The sequence below is a fragment of the Pygoscelis adeliae genome, unplaced genomic scaffold (assembly GCF_000699105.1).
Source record: "Pygoscelis adeliae isolate BGI_AS28 unplaced genomic scaffold, ASM69910v1 Scaffold114, whole genome shotgun sequence".
In the NCBI taxonomy this organism is placed as follows: domain Eukaryota; kingdom Metazoa; phylum Chordata; class Aves; order Sphenisciformes; family Spheniscidae; genus Pygoscelis; species Pygoscelis adeliae.
Window position 1 is genome coordinate 1,780,431 of NW_008824587.1, and position 17,047 is coordinate 1,797,477.

Consider the following 17,047-nt stretch of genomic DNA (forward strand, 5'->3'; position numbering starts at 1 on the left):
GCCCTGAAAGCCACAGTATCTAAAGCCCAGAGGAGCGAAAAATAGGGTAAAACATGCTGCCATGAACCATCCCTGCTTCCATTAGTGGGATGCATGTTTCTGCACCACTAATGCATGGCCAGCATTCTTTTCTGTCTTTCCCAGTGTCCATACTACTCATTACCACCTCATTTAAAATCTGGCTTCCGCTTCATTTGGATGTGTTAGGGGAAATTTTCTGCTGCTGTCATCACAGAAGCGCCTGTGCAGTTGCTCTTCACCAGTAAAGAATTTAGGTCACAGACTTCACCCTGTGCCCATTTTGACAGCAGTTTCACTGCCTGCCATGGAGACACTGCTCTCTTCTGGGTGGGAATTAGGGGTGAAGCCTACATGACATTCATCCAACCTGCACTAAGTGTGAGCTATTTGCTGCTGGAGGCTACCAAGAATAGGCGAGCTATGCTGATGGAGAAGGTGTCCCCCAGGACATCCACTAAGCACTGGCTCCTTTTCAGACACACAATGAGGACATTGCACAGGAAACCCCAGAGGTCCCAGCAAACCTTTCCCCATATGGATACCCAAGGTCTCCACCCCTGTGGAGACCAACGATGGCACATTTTAGTATGGCAGGCTCCAAAACAGAAACTAATACTTGTCTCTGGGCTGGTGCAGAGAGCCACAGCCCACATAGGTCTCCCCCCAGGATATTTTTGGGCTGCTGAGTACCATGGTCTAAGCATGCACAGCACTGAGGCTCTGCTTCCCATGGCCAGCTGCAGAGCCTCGGGACTCTCCTCCACATGGGGGAAGAGTCTGGGCTAATTAGCCAATTTGCAATGCAAACATCCTTGGCATCTTCCCATATTTATCTGTTGGTTTATGTTGAGCTCTAGCTTTAGGGACATCTGGAGATTCTCCTCGGCAAGAAATCTCCACTGTTTATATTACTGCTCATCAACAGGAGCAATGGAAACGTGAGAGGGTTTTGAGACCAGGACCAGTGGGGGGATGCCACCAAGGGCGATCACAAGCAAACCATGGATTCGGGACTGTCCCAGGGGCAAACAGGGTGTTGCTTTCACTCAAATCAACACCCAGGTGTTACCCACAAGTGAAGGTAATACCACAGAAACAGCCCAAAAGCTGACTGCAACACACAAAGGTGCCATGCAAAGGCTGAGCAAGCCCTCCCACCAAAGGCAGGTGTGAGCACCAGGGACACAAGGACAGAGGGCTTTGAGGAGAAGGCAGCCTGGTGCCTCCAAGGCTGGGATGCAGGGCATCCCCAGCCATCCCCGGCTGCATCCCTCCTCGCCCTGCGCCTGTGCTGCCCTGCTGCCTCCAGTGAGCGTCAGCACAGAGCAAGGATTGAAGGACAGGAGGTTTGAACGAAAAGGAGAGGAAATCCAGCAGAATCCTACTTCTGCATTTGGTTTTTATTCCCCCCTCTGCTGCAGCTCCCATCAAAAAAAAGAGCTAAAGAGCGCAGCAAATCTGAATTTCTTTCTGCTGAAGAGGAACCGCACGGAGAGGGAAAAGGCGGCATTTGGTCTTGTTTACTTTCTGGCAAAAGCTATACATGCTCCAGTGTTTTGAAATAGCGAAGGCAGCCAAATTCTTTCTGGATGATTAAACTTAACTATTTTGTTCGCTTTGTAGCATTTCAGATTGGTTCTGGACAGGGCAGGCTGGGTTTCTGCCATCATCTTTGTGGGGCTCAGCTGCCCCCAACCCTTCCCACACCTCTGCTAAGCAAATCGCTCACTCCTCCTTTTGTTTGCAGAGTGAGACCGAGACGCAGAAAGGAAGAGAAGGAAGGAAAGGTCGGAAATGCTTTTATAAGGCACTTGTTCAGACTTTTCAAGCCCCGCTGCTGCACCCCAGCTTCTCCCTGGCCCCCCCCGCTATCTGCAAAAATGTCAGGCAAAGACATTTGGGAGGAAGAATTAAAAGAAAAATAATGGCCTCCGAGTGATGGGAAGTGCTGCCGCGACACTGGGCACCGCGCTGGCCCTCTGCCAAGGAAAATTAGGTTAATTGAGTTGCTGGTGTGCAGCAAGCATGCGCTCGGCCCTTCGGGGACAAGGCTCAGGGGAGGTGGTTGCAAGGACCCGAAACCCCATTTCCAGCCTGGGGAAGAGCAGGCACGGGGGTACCTCGGCATCCCGACACACAACGAGGGAGACACACGGCCATCAACCAACGGCCGCTTGCTCTGCTCAACGGGGACCTCTGAGCAAACACCAGCCATCCCCACCGCGAGGGCAGCTGGGGAGCAGCCCCATCCTCACCTACGGGGGTGCTCAGTTGGGCACCCACATCTTTTGCAGGCTGCAAAGGGCACCGGCAGTTTATAACCGTTCTTTAGAAAGAGAAACAACCTCAGAAACAGGCCAGGGCAGAATCGTGAAGAAAGAGCGCTGGGTTCCACTCCCGGGACAACACAGGGTTTCTCTGAAAGCAGAAAGCTGGTGGGACCCTGGAGCAAGCACAGGAGCAAACCTCTCCTCTCCTGCAGCCGTGTGCAGGGAGAACCCTTTTATTTCCACAGAGATGAACCCATTAGTTGCACAATTAAAGTCGGCCCCAAGCTGCAAGTTCAGGTCAGGATATGACCTGGCCACTGGCTGCGGACGCTCTGGGGAGCGGGTTCACTGCCAAGTCAGGGGCACTTCAAAACCTACAGGGAAGCAAGACATGCCCTCTGCCTAATGCTTCAATTCTAAAAGGCCTAGGATTTATTTTGGTAAATCAGATTTCATGGGAAATTTTGCACTTCCTTCATAATTTAGGCCACTTCTTGAAGTTTAAAAAAACATAACTACAGTATTTTATATTAAAAGTTTTTAAACAAACCAAGTAATTCTTCCACGGGAAATTTTCCTCCCAGCTGTACCACTGAGAGCACCAAGCCATACCAAACATACCCCTTGTACCTTTTCCCTTGGGAAAAAAAGAAAAAAAAAACCACCAAAACCCCAGATGGTCCTTACCGGCTCAATAATCGCAGGCTCCCCCTTCTGTCCTTTCTCACCCCGTGGGCCACCGATCTGCAGCACACAAGGGAAACACAAAGCCAGACGGTCAAAGAGGACATCGCCTGCATCAGCATCACCGCTCTGAGCAAGAACTGGAGATCCTGGGACAACTTCTGCAACTGACGGACTGCTGATGTTCACGTAGAAGAGAAACAGGGCACCTCCTCCTTGCCTTGTGCAAAACACATGCATTGCAGGTGGATGTATCCAAGCGAGATGTCTCACTGGTTTTTGCATTGCTAATCTCTATGCTATAAACGATGGGAAGACAAACATTTTGAACTAGGCTTATCCTCGATGGAAAATTAACTCTTACCCCTTCGTAGATGGTGTCCTGGTTAGCAGGCATGCCGGGGCCAATATCAGGAGACGCTGTTCGGTCATAATAGTTATCATAATAATTCCCATCATATTCTTTTATTGTTTCTTCAGTGAAATCTTTATCCAGGTCGTCTCCTCCTTGAGCAGCCTGGAAGCAAAAGAGCAGCAACATGTCAGGGTACAAATCTCTCTAGGCTGCACACGCTGGAAATATAAGGGGAAGACTCTGGTTTTTGCAAAGTGAGGATGCTTTATAATAATAGTTGCAAATAAAAAGCACAAGTTAAATGCTGGTGTTTTAAGGTCTCCAGTGACCTCTAAGGGTCTTCTCCAATGGCAGGATCTTTGTCAAAGCATACACCCTGGCTTTCCCCAGGATTTCTCTGTCAATCCCTGAAATAACACTGTGAGTGTAAAAGTTTGAGTGAGGAAAACAAAACACAGCACAAAACAACAGCTCACGTCAGGAGGATCCCACAAACTCTAAAGGCCTAAAGAAAGAGGGAATGGAAGTTGCAAACTCCAAGCCCTACTCATCTCTCACAGCCTCAATATTAGAGACACTGGATTATTAAGCATAAAATGTCACACACCCAGTCCCATATTTAAAATGCACATCAAAAAACGCAGTGTGTCATTATGAGTATCCAATTACAGGAGGAAATGTGCAAAAATCCAAGCTTGCTCCTACAAAAACCTCCTGTTTGTTTAGCCTAGGATCCAAGTTGCAATTGTTCTTGTCCAAAGAGCAGAAGTAGAAATCTTTTACAAATCTGATGCATTAATCCCTGAATCCTTTCTGAATCCTTACAGCAACAGGCGCTATGGACCACAAGCAAGGACATCTAGACAAGTATCAGAATTTCCTTGCTTCTCTCCATACCCCTGTGCTTTCTGCAGCCTGGCAGGAAACCGTCTCTTGGCATCGTTTTCTCTGAGCAGCACTGTAAAGAACACATGCTGATTTTTTTTTTTTTCTTTCCCATCCAGGTAATGACCAAAATGGTCCATAATTTGAATTATTTCCAGTGCTTCCCAGAGAAATTGTCTCCCCGCTACTACGAATTCAAGAATCACTTAAATGCCACCACCACTTCCAACCTTATTTCTGTGCCAAAACTGCTCAGAATCCATAAGCGCGAGCATCTGTATCTAAATTCAAGGTTTTAAAGTAAGAATAAGCCTAGTGCTAAGGCAATCATTGCTCTGACACCCCATATTCTTTCAGCTCTGCAAATACCAACTGGTCTTTGCAGAAATTATAGTTTGGCAATTACTCAATTAGGAAACTTGGAAAGTTAGCATTATTTTTCCTTTGTACTGTTCAAACAGATCTAGCGCTATCACATGTCTTTTAGCCTGTTCGAAATCTTTTATCTAGGTTTGCAGTTTGAAACCTTAAAACCTGTTTGTCTTGCTATGAAGCTTTTGGGGATAACGTAGCAAGCTTTTTTCAAGTTGCGTTTCTTGAAATAACGTCAAAAGTATCTGGTTTGATATTTTGATTAAGGTCCCCAAGTCAATTTGCACAGAAAGGTATGATATTTTGAATAACTGGGCAGAGAAGGAAAAAAGTTCTCCATGCTGAGATTCGCAGGTGCTTTGGAGAAAAACAAAGACAAAAGCCTAAAAATAATCTCCTTAACAATGCTGTTAGACAACCGAAAACAGTCCACAAAGAAAAAAGGTCCAAAAATCAGTGTGCAAAATACTGTGACCCTCCTTTGCTGGTTACAGCTTCATTTCAATCACCTTTTAGTCTTCCCTTTTGAGACGCAATGCAGATATGAAGCCCTGGTATATGCATCTGGACAAGTAAAGCAAACTGCCTGATGAATAGCAGGCAATGAACAAAATATATCTGTCCCCAGCTCCTCTTGTTCACAGGAGTATTGCTGCCTACTAAATCTTGGAATTGCTTCACTGGCATTTATCACGGAGTTATTAGCCATAATGAAACCCAAGCCCAGGAGAGTTCAGTGACTACGCCTGCCTCCAGAACCTCTCTCACAGGCTCCACAAAGTTTCACTTGTGTAAAACTAAATCCCCTTTTAAGTCCCATTGTAGGAACTAGAATCCTCCCAGAATATAGACAGGTGAACTTCAACAGTGACGGACACATCCCACTCTTCAACAGGTCTGCGAAGGGATGCTAAAAATTACCATTCTGCACCAGACCAACGTTATCCTGTTTGATCCCATGACCTACAGCGAGCAGTGCCAGGGCTGGCACCGCCGGCACCTCGGGGGACACCCGGTGTCCCAACCCACCTCTCCCCCGCCGCACGCTTGCATCCCTGTGCAACAGCACAGAGGCTCCGGCTGCCGACGGAAACCTGGGACTACTTGAAATTACACCACACTTACTCGTGACCACGAGCATTTGCCCCGCTCCCCCAAACTAGCCAAAAAGCTTATGAGTTTTTTTGGGTTGGTTTTTTTTTTTTAAGAGCAAATAAACTTCTCCAACCACTTTAGCAGTCTATCTCCCACTGAAACCCTGTTTCTAATAACAGGTATTAGGCAGGCAATTACACACACAAGCTCCTGATCCTCACTTCCACAGTGCTCATAAAGCAGCTTGGTCTGCTGCTGGATTAAAGGATTCGGTTTCCCCAGGAGTTCACAGCTGCAGGCAGGGCCCTTAGCTCCCACTCCAAGGTATAAACCCGAAATCCATATCCTCCCTCCCCTCCCGGGTATTCGTCCCTCAGGCTGGCAACTTTTTGGGAGTCTTCCCTATGTCACACTGCATTAGCCTTCGCCTCAGTGCACGGGAACCTCCTTCAGCCAGGCAAGTTGTGTCCTTTTCTCTGCTCATTAGCTAAAAGATTCACTGGAGCAACCTCCCACCCCCGGAGCAGTCCTACAGCCCTCCCCATCTAAACGCTCTCTCTTTTGGAGCTGCTGGAGGTGGACAGTTTACCCTCTCTCCCCACAAGATGCTTTGTGGAGAGCAGGCTGAGCTTTCACACAGGAAAGCTTCACCACGTGTTTCCCTACCTGAACTTTCCTTTTCTATTTCCTTTTCCTTACAACTGAAGTGGCCCTTGAGCCTCTTATTTCCTCTTCAAATTTTTCTTTTTAAGGTCACACTATCCAGCCTTTAATTCCTCTCTATTAGAAAGTTCAAGCTTGGCCAAAGATTTCTGGCTCTTTGTCAAGAAACAGAAAAGTTTCCCATCCATGGGTTCCCTCAGGTTGGCACTCATGCTTCCTCGAAGCCTTTTCTGTTTCTCTCTGTGTATCAGTTCGGGCTGCTCAGCCTCCTCCTCCACTGCATTTTTTCATCCCCAGCTGGCTGGACTCGATTCCCCGCCACGCCATCAGCCCTCAGGGCGGCTGGCTCCCCTCCTGCCTCGCTCCAGCTGCTCAGCTCCTTGCTTGGACACTTTCCCCGACACCTTTTCATTCAAGCTTCCAGGTCCAACTCCAAATATGTTGGCCAGCTTTTGCTGTCTCTCTTGCCACCCTCCATCACCTCCCGGAAAGCCTTGAGTTTTGACAGCCCTGTAACTAAGTAGTGGTTCTCCATTTGAGGAAGAAGCACAAAACTCTGCCAAATCCCATCCTACCTCCCAAGAAACATTATCCCACTATCGACTCCCCTTGCTGATTCTCCTGGATAACACAGAATTTGCCTCATCTAGCGTAGTTATTTCCTTGCATGGTGAGCTATCCAGCACGCAGCGGCATGACAATTTATCTCAGTCTCATCTAAGGGCGAGACCAGTGTTCATCTATTTAAGCACCAATAAAAAAGGCAAAAAAACAGGCAACTTTTAAGGATGAAAGAGTCTCAAGTGCAACCTATTTCAGTTAAAGCATATTAAAGCATGGGTAACTAAAAGTGTAATCACTCCAACAGAAATGGCAGCTGTGGGATCTGGACTGATCTCATCTTTGAGCAGATCTGTGCGCAAAACAGCGGGGCTTCTCTGGGTGAACGCAGTAGCCTGAAATCAAGGGTTTGTCCCAGTGTTGAAATTTTTTTTTTTTTAAAATTACAGTCTGAAAAACAAAGATGCGATTCAGTGGGAATGACAAAATGAAAAATATTGACGTTCTCCATCAAATCAACATTCTAAGGATTTATATTAATAGCTTTGAAATAAAATGCTTTTACTTAGATTTTAACACCAACCCTCATTTTTCTTTTTGTCAGACAAGCGCTTCTCACAGGGAAATGCAGATGTCAATATGAACAGATCTTTCCAGGGGAATAATCTTCAACCAAGTTCTAAGTATCTGTATTCCACACCCCGAAATATCTGGAGTGAAAATATTTTACAAGAAACTTCCTCTTCCAACAGCTGCCCAAACCACTTACAGATTTACCATATGGATGATCACATCTCCTTTGCTCTCAAGGGCTATGAAATACCAGAACTAATAAAAAACAAAGTGAAAGGAAAAAACACTCATTAAAATTACATCGGTCTCATTGTAGGTGATGACGGTACTCGTGGGGAGTTCAGCTTCCACAGTGTTTTCAGTGAGCCCGCCCTGGGGGTCTACTTCTTCATTGTAGTTGACATCTTCGTAGGGGAGAGGCGTGAAGTACTCTTCGTTAATGGTTTCATAGTTGTACTCATCCACGAGGGGGTCATCCACCACAGCATCCCCTTTCGTCCGCTTGCCGGGGTCCCCTCCATCAGGCGACGGCGTGGGGGCAGGATAGTCCTATTGCAGAAATAAAACGCCAGAATCAGAGAAACAAAAAGAAAATTCTGCATCATCCTCCACCTCCCACTCTACAGAGGTGCCACTTATCAAACATCTTTGCCGCGACCCCGCGGTGGTACCTGCTTGGTTTCAGGTCTCTCTCCAGCAGCCACTTCAGGAGTGCCAGGTTTGCTGGTGGGTGCTTCTGGCTTTACAGCTTCATCAACATCTTCATAGTAGGGATACTCATAGTAGTAGGTGTCACCTTCTCCCTCCCCATCGGTGTACTGCAAAGTGAAGATGAGAAGCAGAAAATAAGCTGGCAGCACCCAAGCACGTTCCTGCCAGCTCTTTTAGACATTATTTCATGTCAACGGGGCCATGCCGTGACACAGATCCATGCAGTGAAATCTTCCCCTTCCTCTTGTTCATCAGCTTCTGTGAAGCCTTCACCAAGAGCCTGGCTTTGGGCTGCTTTGGCAATGACTGTGACTTAAGGAGGTTCACAATCATCTCTTGGTGCTGTGGCATGTTCTCCCTTATCAGAGAGGATGGACCTACCCTGCAGCAACGCAGTCACCCACGATAACACAATAAAAAAAAAGAAAAACCATTATACTTTTTTAATCTCAGATTGTTGAGACCTCCCAGGTCACACATCTGACATTCAGAGAGGGGAAGAAAACACTTGAATCATGCAGCCGCTCTGAGAAGGGGGATGCTATTTTCACTCATCCGACTGCACTAATAGCATCCATGTGACTTCCCATCCACCCGCGGCCCACAGGCAGGAGGGCTTCGGAAACACGATATTTTCAGTGTTTTCCACAAGGCGTCAGTCATTCTTCAAAATGAAATACAAAAACATTTGGTTATAGCGGGCATAGCAAATTTCTTCGCCAGTCCATCACTCTCACTGGCAGAAGACGCTGGCGCGTGGAAGAGTTATTCTTATACAGAGCAACACGGCCCTAAGACAAGCCAGCCCTTGTTGAACGGCTGGCTCCAAAAGAGTTTTATTTTCCTACTACCACATATTTTGACCACACCGAAGGCTATTTTGTTTTACTTATTTATTGTTTCTCCAGAAGTGCTGGTGGAGTGGTTATGGGACTTCCCCGGGGCTGGGCAGCCGTGCCTCGCCTGCGAGTGTTGCTCTGCTCCCCAAAGCCCTGCTACGCTCAGGTTTTTAATTCAATCCTAAAGCTAAGCCGGAGCGGGCTGACGGCATTACAGCTTCGTAGGGGATTCGGCAGGAACCCGCAGGTCTGAGACCAGCTGAAAGCAAGAGAGTGCATGGATCAGCAAATCAGACCAAGAGAGCAGCTGAGGATGCCAGACACTTCAATTGCTGTGAGGTGAGCCTCTTAAAGATGTGTAAAATTCAGGGGATGCTCTTCTGGAAGTCAGCCACACCCAGACATTTCTAATTGAGCAGCAGAAATAAAGAGGTATCAGTCTTTTTTTAAACAAAAGATCTGAGGCTGACTGTAGAAGAAATACTGAGCACAGCAGCTTACACAGATGAGCTGGGAGCATTTCTGCCAAAATAAAACTCAAATGTCAAATACATGGGCAAAAGTTTTTCCTACTTCTTTAACACCTGTTGTTTCAAAGAATATTGAAAGAGAACTGCTTAATCTTTTTACAAGTTCAACAGTAAAATTTGAAATTTAGAAACAGGTGCCTGTTTTGGACAGGATTTGACCTGCCAGGGAAGGTCAGCATTTCACACTCAGCTCAGGTTGTCTCTCCTGCAAGTTTGAGCTTCAAGCAAATATTCGTTTCAGTCTCTGGAAATGGGAGGAGCACAGAAAGGAAGGGAAATTCCTGAGGGCAAGAGCCAAGACCAAAACCTGCAAATCCTAAAAAACAAGCTCTGCCTCGGCCCTTACAGAGGAGTCGCAGGGAAGCTGAACGGGAGGAAGAAGCCAAGTGCGTTTGCAACCGCACTATGGAGCTGGATGCTGCTGCCCCAAAAGCATCCTCAAACGCTGCAAGAGACTTACGTATTCATCCTGGTTGGGGTCCTGGGACTGGGGGGAGTCAGGGATGGCGGTGTCGCAGTCGGGGCTGTAGTGTTCGCAGTAATCGTGGGCTGCTCGGGGGTCTGCCAGGAGCAGGAGCTGCTGGATGTCGCCCTGCGGGGAAGGAAAGGCAGAGCGTCAGGGGGACGGATGGGGCACGTGGACCCACCAGCCCGAGACTGCAGTCAAGGGAATAAACACCACCAAGAAATGAAAAGCAAAACACTTGGCAGGGCCACCTCTCTGACATGGGCATGTCGCCCGAGATGAGCCAGGCGAAAACCCTCCGTGTCCAGAGCCGGGTCAAGCAGCCGCTTATCTCAGGCTGCTCCAGGAGGTGTGAAGCCACTGTGCTTCACACCCGGTCCCAAATGCACCTTCCCAAAAGATAACCGCATCTGCAGAGAGGTCACCCTACAATACCACAGTGCTGACAGCCCCGAGCAAGGTGGGTGCAGTAAAAATAATCCAAGAGGGCTCTATGCACCCCAAATCAGCAGTGTTCTGTGGACAATAAAAAAAAAATCCCTCCTTTCCCACGGTCCCATGCAGCTCTGCAGGGCTCCGGAGTTGCCCTGCCCAGTCCAAAAAGCTGTTTATTGGCCTCAAAACTTCTCTGCTTCTCCCACCCCATCAGTTGGTCTCAAAAGACATCACACCACACACCCCCCCTTTCTATATCTTGCCTCACCTCGATTTTCCACCTACAACAGTGCAGTAGACATAGAAAGAGATTAGAAACGCATCTGATAATCAGAAAAAGAGAAGAGGGCAGGGGTTTGCAGTGGCTTATTGAAAACCAGGTGCAGAGCAAGTTCATTAGGCACTGAGGCTGCTCAACAGACCACTCGCTATATAGCAAACGAAGCACAACACAGCCACAGCCCAAAAGTCAGAGCAGAAATCGCTCTTTAGTTTCCTAAAGAACCACTGCCAGAACACCAAAAACCGGTTTATTTAGTAGACAGTTACATAAGACTTTACTACTTGGATTATTAGATCTGATAGTTTAATTAGGGGGAAAAAACCTATTTAATAACAGAAAAACACAGCTAAGGCATCAGGGAAAAAGAAGCATTACAACAAAACTAGGAAGATAACTTGGGCACGTAATAGGAACCAGAAGCTCTGAACAGAGCCTGGCCAGGCCGGCGAACAGCCCCATGGAAAACCAAAGGATATTTTTGAAACTATGGGCCAAATCTGCCTTCATGCACGCAAGCTGCTCACGGTCCAGCCGCAGGTGCCACTGGGTCCATGGGGAGCTCAGCCTCCCATGAACACGTACCATCGACTTCACAAAAAAAAAAAAAGAAAGCGCTGTTTACATTTTTGGTAGAGATCCACCGGGAAAGAAGGTTGCAAGGACCATGCGGACCTGGCCACATCCTGCCCGGCTCCGAGGGGCAGCTTACGGCTGCCTGGGGTTTCCCCCCCTCAATTTCCAGGTTATCACATCCATTCGCTGCAGCAGCTCACCGTAACGTCTGGGCACCTCTCAGATAATACACAAGTTACCCTAAAATTATGCATTGGTTTAAGCTTATTAGTCATTATTTCCTGTGACTAACCTTTACAAAATTAACAGAAACGTCTGCAAAGTGGTTTTCAATTTTCTATTTTAAGACAGACAAATAGTCTTCCTTCCCTTTCCCCCTTTTTTTTTTCCAAAGTCCATAGAGCAGTTCTGTCATTACTGTTCTGGCTTTTTCAACGTAACCACCAAAAAGGGGATGCAGTATTGGGAAAACAGAAAATGCCAAGTTTTTGTCTCTGGCCACCACCTGACAGTGTGACCTGCATGAGGAACTCGGCCGTGGTGTGACCTAGAGGCCATCGCCCAGCCCTGAGCAGAGACTTGAAGGAGCTGGGGGGTGTTATGGGATTACTCACACCATTATCATCCCTGTCTTCAAAGGCAGTTCAGAGTAACAAAACAGGCCGCCCCTTTGGAGCTCCCTCCAGTGGAGGATGCCCAACCTGGCCGAGGCAATTTGCTTAAAGTTAATGATATGAAGCTCCTTCCAGCTGCTATTTCTGCACCCAGGACCAACCTCAGCCACCCCTGCCCCTCTTTGACACCCGAGTTAAGCCATTTATGCCCTTCTCTCATTTAAGTGGTTAAAGCTCCCCAGTTTCCACAGGGTTATGGGGAGTGTCCAGCACTGTTGGGATAAGCTGAAATAAAACAGCTACAAAAGCAGACTTGGTACTTGTCTCCGAGAGGCAAGGAAGGAAGACTGAAAGCTTTTTCTTCCTGATAAGGTTGGATTTACACCTCAAGGAGAGCTGATAGTCTGCATCCTATAAGTGACCAGGACTATAACTGTGTTTCCTCAAGGAATAGATAAAGCAAAGAAAGGCATGTTGGCTAAACACAGTGCAAAAGGTTAAGCAGAAGAGAATTTGCTAAAGCTGAGTTTGCTTTTAGTCTCCACTGATGGCAGCTCCTGAGCTATGCATGGGAAGAAATCCTGACTCAATCCCACCCTGCTTCCCTGCAGCACAACAGGAACCAAGCATCCTCCGATGGCTCAAGGCATCGGCAGCACCTTTGAATACATGGAAAGACATCACCTGCAAGTCCCAGGAGCCACAGGCTCAAGTCTTGCGGCCACAGCATAAACCCCAACCTCACTCAACACACCAAAGGACAGCATTGGCCCGGCGGTTGCTGCTGAGCGGGGAAGGATGAACAAGAGAAGCTTCCTGCTAGTTCTGGGTCAAGAACCTGAGAAAAATCAGTGCATAACGGAATAAGTTTGGTACGTAAAGGGTGCCAGGAAAAAGCGTAAGCCACATCAGACGGCTCCTTCAGAGCTCACCACGCTTCATGAGCATCATTCAACATGCCTACTATTTTCCCATTTCCTTTTCAAACCCAATCAATCACCCCACCCAGCAAAGTTCATCCCTTTTCTTGTTGTTCCAGCAGCAGCGTGCAAGCATGCAAAATCGGAAGGAAAACCAACGCACCCAATTTTGGAGGAATGAGAGCCCCAGGGAGCATCTGAGCTCAAGTACACCGACATGGGTTGAGCAGCTCAGTGGTGGGGGAAGAAGGAGAGCCCACAGGGTTGCTAGACCGTTCATCTTTGTTTCATTAACAGCAAGTGCACAGCCACTGGTGGATACCCCATGTTAACACTTGTAAAAAGCAGACAGGAGTAAAACCTTGTTAGCAAGATTCCCAGTCAACTGACCTCATCCCTCAGTGCAAAACAATAAAATGGGCTAATTTAGGCTGTAATAAAAAGCGCCACTATCTGAACTTCACAAAAGATGCACAAAGCTCTGCTGTCAAGAGCCCCATTTCTTTGATTTAAAAAGCCGACTTTAAATAGAGCAAGCCGTGCTGGGAGGTTCGCAAGCCTTTTGTGTCCTCTCAAGTGTGTTGCCGCTAATAAATTTCACCAAGAGATAGCTGCCCCCAGCCCCGGCGCAGGCTGACAAAGGCAGCAGCCAGCTCCGCTCCCTTTCCTCACTCAAGTGTCTATTTGTTTCACTGTTATGGTTACACAAAACACCCAAGCCTCTCTCCTTCCTATGTCAGCATCTGCTTTTTTCAGCAAGAGCAGCGATAACGAAGATACCATTAATTCCCCCTCCACACACATGCAACAGCTACAGATTTTCCATGAAGCCTTTGTGAGAGAGCGAGCTCACAATTACACCAAGAGAGTGGTTTAAAGACTTCACCAGCCAAGTAATTTAGGTTTTTCAGACTTATTTTCAAGTAAAGAGGCATCTGTCAGGGAGCAAGTCAGTAACGCACTGGTATTGCTTTGAAGGAGAGGTCACCAGCACAGCACCCTCCAGCCCCAGCCACCCATGCCGACAGTGGGTAAAGTCCTCTTTTGGCATGTGAGCAAGTTGGGCACACAGGGCTCAGGAAAGTGGTCCGGTAACTGGGGTACTACTTAGCATGCAGAGGCAAGGCACAGTCGCGCTTTCCTGGTTTGACAAAAAAAAAAAGTTGAAGTGGAGAAAAGAAAAGGTCAATTTTTGCCTGAAAATAACCAATATTTCATCCATCAGAAGAGCTAGTTTTTAAAAAGGGGAATAAAACATTTCGACCTTTATTCCTAGAGCTTCCCATGAAGAGGAAGAGGCAGGACAGCACATTTATGAAAACGATTGTGAATTGCGAGGCTTTTATTTGCTCCACCAAACAGATGTAAGTGCTAACTGTCAGGACCAGTAATAATCTCTGACATTTATGGTAAAGCCATTTATGCCTGATGACTCATTTGCTTTATGGATTAAGTTCCATCAAGCCAGTTTAATTCAACTCCCCAGCCAGCTCCCAGACAAGACTGGAAAAGCTCTTCTGGAGCATTTTTTAACACTTATTCTATATGTATGCAAAAATGTCACATCACGTCCAATGACATCAACTTCAGTAACTTGGAGAAATCACTGTGGTTCAACAAAACAAACAGCTGGTGAGGATAATCAGAGTGACTTCATCTGGCATTGGCAGCAGCTCCATAAATATTGGGATTCTTCGGGGCTCTCACTGCAACGCACCGATAATTAACTGGACTGTTGTTTTAGTGCATTACCCCAGAAGTCTTAGAGACTCTTAACATCCATACGAATAAATACTGCTTGATGTGCTTTTTTAAACTCCTACATTTAAATCAGATAACCACACGCCCAGGATATACAATTGTAACACACAAAAAAAAGTCTTTAAAATTATTGGAAGCAATTGGGATGTTGCTGAGTTTTATTATGACAAACTCACTAGTTCCATAAATGCAAACCCAGTTGGGTGGCTTAAGAGTGGCAGAGGTTCAATGCAGCTCTATGACTAAGTGAAAGCTTAGAGATCCCAGCCACCAGCGAGCTTCCAAAAAACCTAATCCCTGCCTCGGAGACAGCCTGCCATCCCGCAGATGTTCCACTTGATAAAACTTGTCATCAGCACTTGCCCATGGACAGAGGCTCTCTGCTAAGGACACAGCAGCTGCCCTGCTCCAGGGCAGTAGCAGCTCCTTGTCTGCACAGGCTGGAGTTAGAGTGGTATCAGAGAAGTTAGTGAAGGTGGCAAGCAAGGGGTGACCCAAAACTCACCGTGCCCCTGGCTCTGCCAGTGTAGTGAGACCCCAAGTCAGAGGTACGATAACCGCCGAGAGCATCGGTGCATCCTTTGTTGCACTGGCATCATCCCAGAGTCCCTCCTTTAAACACAGCTGCTCCAGAAAAGAAGCCAAACTGCAGCAGTAGGGTCAGACGAAGCCTCATCACCCCCACCGACCCCTGTACCTCTGTCCTGAACCCCTCTCACTGGCCAGCCACAGACAGGAGCGAGCTCACCAGACGGAGCAACCGGTACCTAAGGGGCATCCTTTGGGCCTCCAAAAGTTTTGCACTACAAAAATGGGAAGGCAATAGTTGAAGGGCTGGCTCAAAAAAAAAAAAAAGGCTTGACTCACACGCAGTCATGAGTCAGCTACAAATACTTGGTGGTTTGCACAAATCCAACCCGGATGTTTGCTTCCCCATCCTGCGCAGAGGGGCTGCAGGAACAGACAGGGCAGCTTTGCTGCAAGACCTCTGCTATTTCCCCTCTCAGGCTCCAGTTACCGCAGGAATGGCTCCCTCTGGCTTTTCGCACTCGGATAGGAGCCTCTTCTGAGTCCTCTTTAGAAAAAAATAGGTTTAATTAAGCAGAAAAGTGATAGAAGTTCCACCAGAACCAAATATGGCTTCAAGGTAAAACCTCTCTTAAGGGCTGATCATAGTTTCTCTTTCTCACTGCATCTCTGTCTGGGAGAGGAGGAACCCTAAGAAACCCTGCTTTCACAACATGTCAGCCTAGTCCTGCATCCCCGCCCCAAAGCTAAGCCATTAGCATTTCTGCTATTAAACTTACAGAAGACAAACAGTAATTATTTGGACAACCCACGTGCCTCCTTCCCTGACCACAGCAACAAGAAGAAAATAAGCCCTTTGGCTCAAAGGTAGTTAACCTCCCCAGTAATTTTCAACCTTTATATTTTATAATCCCAGGGAGGAACCCAATTTGCTATCACACAAGGATCCGTAAACTCGCTGTTAGCCCCGGCCACTGGCTTTGAATGAGCCGGGCAGGGAAGCATGGTCCCCTCCTCTATGCCTCTTCCCGTTCCCCAGACCCTGCTACCCTCCACCTCCCAGCTGTCCTCAACACCCAGCCCTGCTCCGATGGATGGAAACACAGTCAGGCAATGCCACATTGGGTTTTCTCCACCCATGGCTTCTGGATCCTCCGGCCAGCTGCTCCATGACTGTTTCTTAGAAGAGAGGCTTTTCAGAGCAAGGGGCTATATTTCGTACGTGCTTGCAGAGACCACAGCACACTGTAGGTCTATCAGTGTAATATCACAATACAAGTTATGAGCAGTTTAGCAAGGACTCCTTACCAGAAGGGAAGGACAAGCGATTCTCTAAGAGGAGAATAAAAGCTAGATGGCTTTGCTAACTCTGGAAAGCTCTCCTGAAGAAGCTGTTGCTCTGTCAATACCCAAATACCAGCCAAGGACTCGAGTCATCAGCAGAGCAGGAGACACTAATACAAGGTTCATTTCCAGGCAGCTAATTCCCCCCCCCCCCAGCCCCGATAACCCCACAATGTAAATAACACCCTACCCTAAATGCAAACACTCCCCCGGCAGCAGCCACAGCCGCCGGCACAACACCGAGCACCCCCTGCACTTGCCGGAGCAAATGCGAAGCCAGAGCTTATGCCAAAGTCCTTTCTGGTTTAAGTGACAATGCAGAGCAAATTCCCAAAGACAATATACACAGTGTCCATCAACAGCATAGATTATTTACACAACAGCGCTTTACAGGTGACAGACGGACCCATCCATCATTCCAGTTTCTTGTTCAAAATGGCTGAGTTTGTAAACCCCGTTAATCATTGCTGACTTCTTCCTGCCACTTTCCCTGGAATCCTCACCAAATCCTGACAGCCCAGAGCCCCTTCGCTCTCTCCAGTCACCCTTTCCTCAGCCAGCTGC

At 47.5% G+C, this 17,047-nt stretch overlaps 1 protein-coding gene across 1 annotated transcript in view; it reads right to left on the reverse strand.

Annotated features, from left to right (window-relative positions):
• COL5A1 (collagen, type V, alpha 1) overlaps positions 1-17,047 on the reverse strand; it is a 122,989-nt gene that overhangs the window by 75,792 nt on the left and 30,150 nt on the right. The window contains exons 5-9 of the mRNA XM_009322151.1: positions 10,020-10,151; positions 8,151-8,297; positions 7,780-8,028; positions 3,340-3,492; positions 2,979-3,035 (exon numbers count right to left, since the gene is read on the reverse strand). Coding sequence (XP_009320426.1) covers positions 2,979-3,035; positions 3,340-3,492; positions 7,780-8,028; positions 8,151-8,297; positions 10,020-10,151 — 738 coding nt within the window. The remainder of the gene's footprint in view (positions 1-2,978; positions 3,036-3,339; positions 3,493-7,779; positions 8,029-8,150; positions 8,298-10,019; positions 10,152-17,047) is intronic.